This window comes from Colobus angolensis, unplaced genomic scaffold, assembly GCF_000951035.1.
Source record: "Colobus angolensis palliatus isolate OR3802 unplaced genomic scaffold, Cang.pa_1.0 Scaffold25, whole genome shotgun sequence".
Taxonomy (NCBI): Eukaryota; Metazoa; Chordata; class Mammalia; order Primates; family Cercopithecidae; genus Colobus; species Colobus angolensis.
The window spans coordinates 2,765,565-2,780,103 of NW_012115710.1; the positions used below are offsets into that span (position 1 = coordinate 2,765,565).

Below are 14,539 nucleotides of genomic sequence, written 5' to 3' on the forward strand. Positions count from 1 at the left end.
GTCGCTACTGGGTACCCCAGCCATTGGGAGAATCGGTTTCCTTGGGCAGGTGGTTCCAGACCCCCACCAGTCCTCTAGACTCCAGGCCAATCAGTTACTAAGGAACATTCCTCTCTCAACCTAGTACGTGCGGGAAGTCAAGGCACTGGCTAAGGAACAAAATGCCCAGTGCTGGACCCCAGGGGCTGGTCAGAAGTCACCCTGTGTACTCCTTGTTTCCTGTCCTGCACCCGAGGCCCCTATCACCAAGAAAACAAGACACACGATGAAGCGTAGCCTCTCCATTCCCATTCCCAAACCCATCTCTGACCTATCTCCAACCCGATCCCCATCCTCTCCTACATTTTATTCTCTTCTTTCCCAGCACTGGCACTCTCCCTCTCCCCAGCCTTGTCTGCCTCTCCCTCCCAAGGAGAGGATGTATCTTTAGTAGAAGCAAACACCAAACCTGTTATATAGAGGCTTCTATCCTCAACTCAAAACCTCTGCTGCACAGGATTCTCATACACCTCCACTGAATGTGATTCCCATACAATCTGCACTTTCCAGAATTACAAAGCTTAAGAGGAAATAACCCTCCACAAGTGAGGACAAAACCTAGACTTCTTATTAGAGCCCTTGAAGCCCTGCAAGTTCTGGCCCTTCAGGAGCTCACCCTCAGTCAATTCCAGTCACAGCAGCCTGCTCTGGGCTCCTGAACTTCCCAAACTGCCCTCATGTCAGGCCTAGGCTCTACTGCTCCCTCTGTCTAGCCAGCTCCTGAGAATCCTATAGGTCTCAAGACAAGTGTCACTTTCTCTGAGAGACCTTCTCTGACTCTGTAATCCAACCTAGCTTCCTTTCCTGTGCTTTCTCATAGTATTCTATCCTTTTTTCTTTCTAGCACTTATCAACATTTTAAGCTATACACTTGTCTGCTTTTCTTCATTGTCTATCTGTGTAGACCATGATTCCATGGAGGCAGGGTCAGTGTCTTACTTCTTCCCTTCATTATCTGGCACATCTGATATTTCTGTGAAATGTGAACTGTCTGTGAGAGGTGCTTATACACGTGGGGGCTAACAGAAATGTCCACCCTGAGTATAAGATGACCATCTAGTTGGTGCTACAGGGTCACTGTATTTACTCACAAATATTGCCCCAGGGAAGAGATGACCATCTTTCGACCCACTGAACACTACTAGCATCTGGCCAGGCACGGTGGCTCATGCCTGTAATCCCAGCACTTTGGGCAGCTGGGGTGGGTGGATCACGTGAGGTCAGAAGTTCGAGACCAGCCTGGCCTACATGGTGAAACCCCGTCTCTACTAAAACTATAAAAAATTAGCTGGGCATGGTGGTGCACGCCTGTAATCCCAGCTACTCGGGAGGCTGAGGCAGGAGAATCACTTGAACCCTGGAGGCGGAGGTTGCAGTGAGCCGAGATTGCACCATTGCACTCCAGCTTGGGAAACGAGCGAAACTCCATCTCAAAAAAAAAAAAATCTACTAGAAGGGAGGTTATCATCCATTCTGAGAGGAACAATACACAGCTGTGGTTCATCCTAATGCCTGAATCCCTTTCTCATTCCTTGCATGCCTGCCTTTCAATCTGGCCAAGAACTATTGCAATAACCTCCTAACTAGCATCTTTATCTCCAGCCTTACCCATTCTAAATATATATATGGGGTCAGGGTAGGGGAATGATGTTTTTGTATATATCTGGTCACTCTACTTGCTTGCTACAAACCTTACAACAGCTTATAATTAATTAAATCATTTGACAAACATTCTTGAGAACTTACTGTATTTTAGGCATCATTCTGGGTGGTGGTGATGAAAGTAGAAAACAAGGCAGAAAAAGTCCCTGTTCTCTTGGAACTTACATTCTAAGGGAGTCAGGATAAGGTCCTACAAGATAAAGCTCCAATGAATCTTGGCCTTCAGGGCCCATCGTCATGTTTTTTCTCACCTGCCTCTCTGAACAGTACTTTTCACCCACTCTCCACCCAGGTATGGGTCATGTGATGTTTAAAGGTTGGGGAATGAAAGATTTTGTCCAAAGATACACAGCCACCAAGCACTGAAGTTGGGATTCCATCCAGATGTGAAGGCTTGAAAGCCTGGTGCTCTTGTAGGTGTATCTCAGGTACTGGCACACAGTAGGCGCTCAAAAGCAACTTGCTGATGGACTTGATTCATATTGTCACATATATTTTTCCTTCTTTTGACACCTTCCCAGGGTGGCACAGATTTCTTCCGGTTTAGTCAAGCAACAAATTGCAAAGTTTGCCTTCAGAGGCTCTAAGACTAGGTCTGAGAGTAAACCCCTATTCGATGGAGAATGAGTGTAAGGGATGTGTGGGAACTGAGAGGGTTTTGTGAGCTAAGGAGAGTCCGGGGGCTCCAGGTTTATCACAGTCTCCAGGGTTTCTGTGGGCTCTATAAATTTTACAGACTTTTCTAATTCCAGGGATAATGGTGACTCCAGGTATGATGCACGTTCCACCGGCTTAGCTGGCTCATTTATCTTGCTTTTCCTGAAAGCGAGGTGCAAAATAGACAAAGAAAGAAGAATGTTGGAACAGGTCTAGAGTTGAGGTATCCAAATCTTAAAATGACACCCCTTTGTGCACAGAAGTAAAGCAACATGGAGTGAGCACTTGGTTTGGCCCTTCCTCACAACCCCCTGGTTAGAGCCTGCAACTTGGTCTTCTCCCTCTGGCCCCTCTCTGCACATCCTCAGTACCAACAACACTGACGGTTCCTCAGACTCTTCAGGGAATCTTGCCTGACTTCCTCAGGTAGGTTTGGTCCCTCCCTCTTCTGCACCACCACAACTCCCTGGCTCAGCATCCCCTACTGTGAAGGCGCCTTCCCCACCAGTCTAGCTGCTCTTGGAGGACAAGGCCTAGGTTTGGCCCATTTCTGAGACCCCAGGAGTGCCCAGCACAAAGATTGGGGGATATTGCAGGAAATATTGGTGGAATTAACAGATGGTTTATCCACTAAAGGACACTAACTATTCATGCAGGGTGTCAGGAGGGCAGCAGGGCAATTCTGATTCTGGAGAATCATAAACGGTAAATAACAGTGAGGCCTAGCAACGTCAGACACTGGATCTTCCAAGCCCTGCTGAGGATGCGGGGTACACGGTGAATGAAGGAGTAACCTGGGCTTGGCCTAATCTCTAACCACTTCAGGCTGACTTGGCCTGTGGCATCTACACCAAGCTGACTGCTGCCAGCCATACACTCAGAGACCAAATCCTTTGGTTTCCACTCTGATGCTACAACTGCTATTAGGATTTTCCCCAACTGCCTTTTCAGTGGGGATTCAGTGTACTGGTGTGTGTGTGTAAATTGATTTTAATTGTTCTTTAAATTGTTTCTCTTAACTTTCATCCTTCTCCTCTCTGGGCCTTAGCTTCCTATTTATAAAATGACCTGAAAGCACACTCTAGCGGTAGGTATCCTGCAAGACTGAAGATGATAACACCTTCAAAACACGGTGTGCTCCCTTCCCTGTGGGTCTAATTATCAGTATTCCGATAGACCAGATTCCAGACACGATAGGTACATACCAATATCTGGCTCTCAGAAAATGGGGCGACTATGGGTTTTCCTGGTTCCTCAGGCTTCAGAGACATCTCGAGTTCTTGGCTTGCTCTGACTTTCGAGCTCTTTTTTGCTCGGATTGCTGCAGCTCTCTTCGCCTGCTTCTTTCTGATATGTTTCACTCTAAGGAAATAAGCTTTGGATTGGTTCTGGCTCTCCATCTCCCTGAATCCCGACATGGGCTCTACCTTGACCAGAACTTCTGATTTAAAGCCTCAACAACAGTACCAGCTTGCTGTATGACCTAGGGCAAGCCACACATCCTCTCTGGGAATTAGTTTCACACCCTGAATAATGGGGATACCCTGCTTATTAGGCTGTGGGGCTCAGATGAGGTCAGCTATGAAAGAGCCTTGCAACTGGCAGAGACATTGTTACTGGTCTTCAAGTCCAGTTGATTATACTTTGAAAATAGCTCCTCAGTTTGCCCTGCCACCTCACTCCTCATCTTTGTCTCCCCATAGCCGGCCATGCCCAAGTCCCACCTCTCTGGCTGCCCCTCATCATGTGCCCCAGGTCAGGCCTTCTATTTCCTGCTTAGTCCGCTGTACCAGCTTCCTGCCTGGCCTCTGACCTTCTGTCTCTCACTCTCCCTAATCTGTGTCCCACCCCAAGCTCAAGCTTTCCTTCACAGCTTAGTACTCTTCCTAACAGTGCTCCGAACTGAGGATTCAGTCCAAGCTGTCTGGACAGGCTCCCCTGCCTGACTCTCTGACCTGACTTCCTGAAACTCAGCCCTTCCCACTCCATGCTTCTAGCTAATGCATGCCGCTGAGTTTTAACACCCTGTGAACCAACACCAAGGACGTCTTTCAACCTCATTTTTAGCCATTACCTGGCACTCTCAATGCACCTGACATTACACAAAGACACTGGAAATGCCTCAAACATGCCTCTGGGCATCTGCATACAAAGGTTAGGTATCCCTTATCTGAAATGCTTGGGACCAGAAGTGTTTCAGATTTCAATTTTTTTTTTTTTAGATTTTGGAATATTTGTTTATACACAATGACATATCTTGGGGATAGGAGCCAAGTATAAAAACAAAAGTCAGTTATGTTTCATATACACCTTATACATATGGCCTGAAGGTAATTTTATATAATACTTAAAATTATTTTGTGCATGAAATAAAGTTTGTGTACATTGAACTATCACATGAGGCGAGGTGCGGAATTTTCTACTTGTGGCATTATGCTGGTGCCTCGAGAACTTTTGGATTTTGGAGCATTTCGGATTTTGGATTTTTGGATTAGATATTCAACCTGTACTATTAATACTTTCTACCAAGCTAATGAGTACTTAGCTCTGCAGGCCCACCACAGCCAGCACCCTGGGACTCGCTGCTGCCTTCTCCAGGGCTGCCAAGCCCCTTCTTGGCTTTCTCCTTTATAAAATGTGTTGAAAGTGTCTGTTTTATGATGCAGTTTTACGGCTCTGTATGGTCCTCATGGCCCTGGATTGTGGTGACCATGTTTGGCACCTCTTTCCCTCTTTAGACCCTAAGCTCCTTGAGGGGAGGGGTCCTGTTTGGACCTCTCTGTGCCACGGCTGCAGCCAGGACCTGCCAGGTAGTAGGCTTGCGGGTGAATTTTAACCCTGGTACTCACATGAGAGGGAGGAGGCAGAGGAAGAGCAGGGCAATTACAATTCCCGCATAGATAGCACCCTGGATCAGCCCTTTCACGAAGGCCTGGGAAGCCAAAGAACTCTTTCCTGGAAGCAGAGAGCATGTGAGAAGTTTGGCATTGGAGCCAAAACAATGCCCCATTCTCTAGCCCCAGTGACTGTCACCATCCCACTTATTGCCTCACCCAGTCACCCAGCCCCCTCCACCCTCACTTGACATCAGTAGGATGCTCAAAGCGTGGGTTCCGTTTTGGTTCTTCCCCTCACAGAGAAGTCTCATGCCCATTTCTGGCTCTTCAGTTAGGCTGATGGTGCTGTTAGCCCAGGGGCCAAGCATGGTGGAGGTCACTTGGAGGCTGCCATCCATGCCATCCACACCCACGGGGACTCCTCCCATCCACCACTGCACAGAGGGTGTGGGAATCCCATAGAAGGAACAGCTGCACTGCAGTGTCTTCTCCAAGGAGCAAGAGGAGTTGAGCAGCTTAGCAGGTACTGTGGGGAGGAAGGGTCAGGGGTCAGCAAAGCATTCTGACTTCCCTCTTCCAGTTTCTCCAGGATGCAGCCTTCTCTTTATTTGCTATCCTCAAGAAGTTTCAGAAGGACTTTCTGGAAGCCCACAGGATTCAGGCCTCACAGACTAGTTCCCCTGTATCTTCTCTCCCCGTCTGGCCTGAACCTGATCGCTAGACCTTCTTGAGGGGTGGCAAGTAAATTTTCTGAGGCTCTCCATTGTCTGTGATCCCTCACCTACCCCACAAGGCTAGATGTCCAAGCCAGAGCTCCTACTCTGCTTCTCTTCTTCCCACCCCCAATGTTCCTCTTAGGTTCTGTGATCAATTCTCCCTCCATCACGTGCTGTCTAGATGCTGCTGGGCAAGTCACTCCCCTTATCATTGCTGTTTCCTAGCCTGGAAAATTGGGATATTTGCTGAACCTATCTCATATTATCATTGTTATAAGAATGAATGCCCCAAGATTTGTAGTGCACCCAGGTCGGTGCGTAGTGAAATGTTACCCATTCAATAAATAGAACACCTTTCTCAATTTCCTTCTTCCCGGTCCCAAGTGGCCTTTGGTGGAATATTCACTGGAAGCCAAGAGTACTATGGTATCTTCTGTGTAAGAATGTTGGAAACTGCCTCGCTTTACTTAGAATAGGTAGGACATGGTGGCCATTTGATGAATATCATGGATTAGGAAGGAACGGTCACATCCATCAAGGTCTCCAATAATGAGGAATCTGTCTTCAGTGTTGACGCACACTTTTTCATCGAAGTTTTTTGAGGTTACTGGAAGAAAGGGGTAATTTTCCCCTAACCAGTAGCTCCTGATCTTGGTCTCTTCACCTGAGTCACTTGCGGGGTGCTGTTGAGGAATTTGTGGGGGACTCTCATGTACGGCCCCCTCTATGGCTGTCCTCTGAACTGTCTTTTCCATCTGGCAAAGTGTGCCCATGGAAACGCTGAAAAACTTAACTTCAGGGCTTCCAGTAATGTCTGAAACAGCTCTTAGTGCTCTCATGCCTTCATAGCACCCGTACCCTCAATCCCTCTCTCTTGCCCAATTTGCTATTTGCTTCAGACACCCTAGTCCTGTCAAAATCTGACACACAGAAGATGTCTAATTCACATTGATTATTTGGTACTTATGCCCGTATGTCCTCTTTCTCTGTGCCTCCATAGTCCATCCTCTGCCCCTGCCAACACCCAGGCCCTGGAGTCTTGGCTTCCAAACACCCCCCTCCAGTGCTGCTTCTCACCTTACTTACCCAGCTGTAGCAGTGGAAGCATCACTTGCAGCAGCAACAGTTCTCAGGAATAGCAGAAGCTCTTTACTACGCTGGCTCTGACATCAGAACCATATGGTTCAGAAGGAGTGAGGTGATGGGTAACTGAAAGAGGATGTGGGGATAGGGAGAGCAGAAAGTATCTTTAGCCAAGTCAGGGGCTTCTGTCTCTGGTCATCATGAAGGCCTGTTCACCTGGAGAAGCAGGAATTACATGGGATGAGATGCTCATGAGCATGTAGGGACAGGGAGGCAACTAAGATAGTCTATGAAGCCTCAGTGTCATGTCTCCTTAATTATTTGTTTTATTTATTTATTTATGTCTTTATTTTTATTTATTTATTTATTTATTTATTTTTGAAACAGAGTCTCACTGTGTCGCCCAGGCTGGAGTGCAGTGGTGTGATCTCAGCTCACTGCAAGCTCCGCCTCCCGGGTTCAGGCCTCAGCCTCCTGAGTAGCTGGGACTACAGGTGCCAGCCACCACGCCTGGCTAATTTTTTGTATTTTTAGTAGAGATGGGGTTTCACCATGTTACCCAGGATGGTCTCGGTCTCCTGACCTCGTGATCCACCTGCCTTGGCCTCCCAAAGTGCTGGGATTACAGGTGTGAGCCACCGTGCCCAGTCTATTCTTTGTTTTATTTTTGTGTTTTGAGACAGAATCTTACTCTGTCGCCCAGGCTGGAGTGCAGTGGCTCGATCTCGGCTCACTGCAACCTCCGTCTCCCATGTTCAAGCGACTCTTCTGCCTTAGCCTCCCAAGTAGCTGGAATTACAGGTATTCACCACCATGGCCAGATAATTTCTATATTTTTAGTAGAGATGGGATTTCGCCATGTTGGCCAGGCTAATCTCAAACACCTGACCCACCTTGGCCTCCCAAAGTGCTGAGATTACAGGCATAAGCCACTATGCCTGGCTTGTTTTTGTTTTTGAGACAGGGTCTTTCTCTCTCTCTGTCACCCAGTCTGGAGTGCAGTGGTGTGATCACTTAAGATAGAAAAGTGTTGACATTCTCTCAGGAAAAATATGATAATGTTTAGTTTGGTGAGAAGTGTAAAACAACATCTCCCCACCACAGTATAATTGTTTTCCCATAAAATTTGAAATGAATGGTGTAAGTAATGTTATATAGCATGGCACAATGTTCCTGTTTATATCCCATGTAGATATTTATTTAATAAATTTGTTCTCAGTAAATTTCCATTAAAAAAAGAGACAGCATGGGACCCTGTCTCAAAAAAAATGGCCAGTTCCAATTCCTACTGGATATCATGACTTAAAAATCCATGGTAATTCCAGCCTGGGCAACATGGTAAAACCCCGTTTCTACAAAAAATACAAAAATTATCTGGGTGTGGTGGTACGCACCTGTAGTCCAAGCTACTTGAGAGGTTAAGGTGGGAGGATCACCAGAGGTGGGGAGGTCAAGGCTGCAGTCAGCCGTGATCACACCACTGCACTGTAGCTTGGGCAACAGAGTAAGACTCTTATCTCAAAATAAGTAAGTAAGTAAATAAAATACATACATACATAGTAATTCAGAGAGTATGGTATTGACACAAGGATAAATAAAAATATCAGTGGGACAAGTTATATGGTTGAGAAAAATACCTATATATACATGATCACTTGGTTTAGGATAAATACGGCACTGCACAGAAGTTGTTAAAGGACTCTCTTTTGAATAAATTGTGTCAGAACAACTGGATAGCCATACAGCGAAAGGAAATAAGACCTCTACCTCATGTCATACATAAAAATAACTTCTAGGGACATTGGGACACTGTTCTAGAACTGTGCTGTGCGAAGAAATATAATGTGAGCTATAAATGTGGACTACATGTATAATTTTAAATGTTCTAGTAGCCACATTAAAAAAGAAGAAATGGTTAAAAATAATTTTAAGATGTTTCATTTAACCTAGTGAAAGAAACCTAGGTTATTCACTAGGTTATTCATATTGAACCTAACCCAATATTTCAACATGCAATCAACACAAAATTGTAAGATTTGGTACATTCTTTATACACTCTTCAAAGCCTTGTATATATTTTACACTTACAGCACACTTCAATTCAGACTAGCCACAATATAAGGGCTCAATAGTCATATGTAGTTAGTAGCTACCATATTGGTCAGTGGAATTCTTGAATACAACATAGGAGAGTACCTTGGTAAGTTTTAGGTAAGCAAAGATTTCTTTAAAAGGGTCACAAAGCACTAGCTATGAGGAAATATGGATAAAATAGACTGTATCAGAATTAATTTCTGCATCAAAAGATACCATTAAGAGAGGACAACTGCAAGTTACAGGGCTGGAGAAGATACTTGCAACACATACAACATGCTTGCATCCAGAACACAGCAAGGATAAAGAGGGTAATGAATAGTGTAGTACATGAGTGGAGTGTTTGGGGTGTTGTTAATGTTCTATTTCTTGACCTCAATGGTGGTTACACTGGTCTGCTCCCTTTGTGATAATTTGATTGTATGCTTACTATCTGTATTAATACTTCTCTGTATAAAAGTGTACTTTGATTTAAAAGCTTGTTTGAAAATAAAGACAGAGAAACAAACAGAAAGGATACAAAAGGGAATATAGAACGGTTGGGACAAGTAGAGATCATGTACCTAGATGTTAGCTTTAAATTCCAATACATCAATGATTTAACTAAATATAAATGGCTTAAAATTATCCAGTTATGAATCTAAGATCACCATATTGGAAAAAAGAACCAAAGCCAAACTCTATGCTGTTTACAAAAGACACAACCAAAGCATAAATGTAAAGGACAGTTAAAAAACCAAAGAATGAAAACATATACCAAGCAAATACCAACCAGAAAACCAGGTAATGTAGACATACCTACATTAACATCCCATAAAGCAGACTTTAAGCAGGAGGCATTACCAAAGATAGAATGGCATATCTCCTAATGATAAGATGACATTAACAGGAATACAGTATATATTTAAAATTTGTGTTTGCCTATTAACATAGTCCAAAAATATATAAAGCAAAAAAATCTACAAAAATAAAAAGAGAAACAGACATCCACAATAGTAGTGGGGCATTTTAATGACTTTTCTCTCAGAAACTGATAGAACAAACAGACTATTGGAATATATAAGGATTTCAACAACTTGATCAGCAAATTTGACCAAAAATATATAGAGAATACTGCATTCAATAACTGCAGAATACAATTTCTTTGTAAGCACACAGAGAACATTTACAGAAATTGACCATAGCTGGATCATAAGACAAATCTTAACAAAAATTCCATGAAAATTTTTTTTTTTTTTTTTTTTTTGAGGCGGAGTCTCGTCGCCCGGGCTGGAGTGCAGTGGCCGGATCTCGGCTCACTGCAAGCTCCGCCTCCCGGATTTGCGCCATTCTCCTGCCTCAGCCTCCCGAGTAGCTGGGACTACAGGCGCCCGCCACCTCGCCCGGCTAGTTTTTGTATTTTTAGTAGAGACGAGGTTTCACCGTGTTAGCCAGGATGGTCTGGATCTCCTGACCTCGTGATCCGCCCGTCTCGGCCTCCCAAAGTGCTGGGATTACAGGCTTGAGCCACCGCGCCCGGCCCCATGAAAATATTTAAAATCTCATTAATAACCAGCAAAATGTCTGGTAAAACCATGAGATACCAGTACACATCTAGCTGGATATTTTAAAAGACTGACAATATATCAAGTCTTGGTGAGAATGTGGTACTCAACTTTCACACAGTATTGGTGGAAATATAAATCAGGGCAACAAAGTTATCAAAGTAGAAGATACACATACTCTATGACCCCCAATCCCACTCCCAGATGTACACTTTATAGAAATATTTGTGCATATGTATGCCAAAAAAATCATGCGAAAATGTTTACAGTGGTATGATTTAAAAATAGCTAAAATATTAAAAAATCCAAATGCCAGTAAACACAGAATTTTTAAAAATGAGATACTACACAGCAACAAAAACCTATGAGCTAATGCTAGCTGCAACAACATGGCCCATCCTTACACATAAAATACTGAATTAACAAAGCCAGACACAAATGAGTAATAATGTATGGCAGCATTTCTTTACAATTTGAAAAAAACTGGGCAAAATCAAGTGCTTAAGAACGCAGGCACAAGTCGTAAAAATCCTTTAAAAGTTGCCAAGAAATGTCCAGCATAAAAGGTAGGATATTAATTGCCTTTGTGGGAGGAAGGAGGTCTGTTTCTCTTTTTACTTTATTATTTGTAGGGGATATGAACAGGTCTTTTGAGATACTGGCTATAGTGAATTCCATAAGGCTGTACCCTATATAGGCGTCCTTTTAATAGTACAGTTTTCCATTGCCCATCTGCCCGATCATATGGCCAGGCCATTGGCCACTGCCCATGAATTGGTAAAAACCCAAACACAGAGGCAATTCAGCCCACTGAAGTGACTTGTTTTTCCCTTCCTCAATATGAGTGTCAGTCTTCCAAACAGGATGTTGTTAATTCACTTTGGAATTGCCATCCATAAATCAAACAGCTCTTAGTTGGTCAATCGGGAGCTATTAATAGACATCATCCAAGTAATAATAGGATCTAGCAGCTCTTCAGAAGGGAAAAAGAGGCCACCTGTTCATAAATATAACGAGTACCTCCTTGCACTTCCCTGGTAGCATGTTCCTGTATAAACAATTTCCATTTATTATGAGACTCTTTTGGACATGGCCTTATTACAGTGTTTTTCCAACGTTACAAACACATCATGAGTATTTCAGGTGTCAGGATTATTATGTCCTTCAATGACGGGGCAGACTCAAAGCCCAATAGGCTAGTTGTCCGTCAAATGGAAATTTTCTGGCCCCAAATCCCAGCATTCACCACTGGGTGGTGCTCACTGGCCTTAGCTCCAGTCTGCCTAAATAAAGCGAACATTAAGCTTCTAACATGTTTTGTCCACCAGATACCCTGTACTGTTTCAAATGAACAATTAGTGTGGGCTTAGGCAATCTTATTGGTTCCTATTTAGCATATTCAATCAATATTGGTTGAAGGGAAGATTTACATGCCTTCTGTTTTATAATAGTATGCAGGGGAACTCTTCCCCAGTTGGACACAATATCCTTCCTCATAATACACTTAGGTAAACACATTCACATAATACATTCATATAGTCTGTCCGAACATTCCAATTTTCATCCAAAGTTTCACCTGAGTCTCGTCCACTTTTGCAATCCCATGTCTTCGCAATCTAACCATAGATGCTATTAGAATTTCACCAACCTTTTTGGAATCGCAGAGTATAAGGCTCCCACATGAGTCCCAGAAATATCTCTTATCCACCCCCTGACTATTATACCGCTAATGTGCCTATGACTTTGGGTCCTCAGGGGTCAGACCAAGCAACCCAGGCCCTTTTGTCATTTATCTTGATTAGATCACAAGTTCCTCCCCTCAGGAGATCTGAGGTCAGATTTCTCATTGTCATGTTTGCCTTCTGGCTTTTAAAATTCCTCCAAACTAGGGTAAATATAGCAGACTTGATGAGGGACCTTCAACACTGGAGGGCCAGTCTGGGTTCTCACTGCTCCACCTAATTTCTAAGAGTGCTCCATTGAGACCTTTGTTTTGACTCCCTCAATGTCTGCTTAACTCATCTCATTTCTTAATAACTGTTTCAAGATTTCCACCCTCTTGGAAATGTTCGCCTTTTCTCACTCTCGGGTGAATCACTCTAATTTTCTTTGCCATCTGTCATTTCAGCCTAACTTTGCCCTTTAGCAGTGGCCCCAAGGCTAGCAGCTGTAGCTCAGTTGGGCCAGCATCAGGATCCGCCTCAGCCACTTTCATTTTAACCATTACGGATAAAAATAGCCAAGGGATTGTCTATTTGGTTTGTTTCCTTATGCATCCAGTGGGTCAGTTTCTTAGGGGTTGGATCCATTGTATTGAAAAAGCAGTGGTAACTTTTATCTCCTGTAACTGTTTGCAGAACAGCTGCATTTCTATACCCACGGTAACCACAGGACAGTCCAGGAGTCAAAGGCTCATCATCCTGACTTCACATCTTTCCTCTTCTCAAACCATATGTTTCAGTGAGTCAGGGCTGCTCTGGTGAATCCCATTTCTGATACAACTGAAAAGTTAGGGAATGGTCCACAAGATCCCCTCATTTCTGACACCAACTGAAGATATCAAGGATCCCTGATTACCCTCATTTCTCAAATCATTTGCAGGTTTTTGGAGCCCCAAGGCTACCCTTAGGTTTGGTAATTCACTAGAAGTACTCACAGAATTCACTGAAAGTTGTTATACTCATGATTACTGTTTACTACAACTAAAGGATAGAGATTAAAATCAGCCAAGGGAAGGCACACAGGGCAGGGTCCAGAAGTTCCCCACACAAAGCTTCCAGTTATCCTCTCCCTGTGGAGTCATGGACAGCATAACTTAATTTGCCTATTCTGGCAAAATTATCTTTTCGTTTTTATCATTGAGTAATACTCCATTGTATGGATATACCACATTTTGTTTATCCATTCATCAGTTGATGGCATTTGGGTTGTTTCTACTATTTGGCTACTGTGAATCAATCCTTTTTTTTTTTTAAAGAGATGGAGCCTCACCCTGTCACCCTGGCTGGTGTGCAGTGGTACAATCACAGCTCCCTACAGCCTCGAACTCCTGGGCTCAAGTAGTCCTCCCACATCAGTCTCTTGAGTAGCTGGGACTTTAAGGGCTCACCACTAGACCCAGTTAATTTAAAAAATTATTTTCTGTAGAGAGAGAGTCGAGTGTTGCTATATTGCCCAGGCTGGTTCTGAACTCCTGGGCTCAAGCAATTCTCCCACCTCAGCCTCCCAAAGTGCTAGGATTACAGGCATGAGCCACTATGCCCTGCTGTGAATCAATTCTGATTGACTGAATCATGCTGTGACTACTAACTACTTTTTTGGTTAACATCTAATGAGAAACTAAGGTTGCCATTTACAACTCCAGAGACAGAAATTTTATCCAACATTTATATTAGTCTCAAGAACGCTGTGAGGTACATCTCATTGTTAACACATCAAAAAGGAAGGCAGAGCTCCACAAAAGCACTATGACTGGCCCCAAGATATGCAGCCATTAGGCTGATTTCAGACTCAACCTTTGACTATAAATGTAGTGTCTTTTTCATGATTCTCTTTTGCCTTAAAAACTGCTGTATAAGCACGGTGAAGTTCATTCTCCTCTCCAAGTCCATTTCCTCATGAATAAAATATAAGAATAAATCAGCTAGCCCTGATGTGACACACAGTATACTTAGATTTTTCCTGGAAGTGGACCAAAAGTAAGAAGACCTAATCTTTGTCGCTACTTTCTGGGTGATTCTGGATAAGTCACTTCCCTCACTGTCAGCCTGCTTCTGAAACTAGTAGGCCTCACAAAACCTAAAAAGTTAGCACCAGGTGGCCCTAGATAGGGTCCCACCCTGCCTCGATAGTGTTCCACCCTGATAGGGTCCCACCCCTGCCAATTCCGGGAAACAACCTCATGAGG

At 43.8% G+C, this 14,539-nt stretch overlaps 1 protein-coding gene across 1 annotated transcript in view; it reads right to left on the reverse strand.

Moving 5' to 3' along the window:
• Nucleotides 1-1,778: 1,778 nt before the first annotated feature.
• The window catches only part of SIGLECL1 (SIGLEC family like 1), a 23,063-nt gene continuing 10,302 nt past the window's right edge, over nucleotides 1,779-14,539 (reverse strand). The window contains exons 2-6 of the mRNA XM_011946252.1: nucleotides 6,998-7,210; nucleotides 5,440-5,721; nucleotides 5,208-5,313; nucleotides 3,564-3,720; nucleotides 1,779-2,520 (exon numbers count right to left, since the gene is read on the reverse strand). Of these exons, the coding sequence (XP_011801642.1) occupies nucleotides 2,503-2,520; nucleotides 3,564-3,720; nucleotides 5,208-5,313; nucleotides 5,440-5,721; nucleotides 6,998-7,019 (585 nt within the window). The 5' untranslated portion in view covers nucleotides 7,020-7,210 and the 3' untranslated portion in view covers nucleotides 1,779-2,502. The remainder of the gene's footprint in view (nucleotides 2,521-3,563; nucleotides 3,721-5,207; nucleotides 5,314-5,439; nucleotides 5,722-6,997; nucleotides 7,211-14,539) is intronic.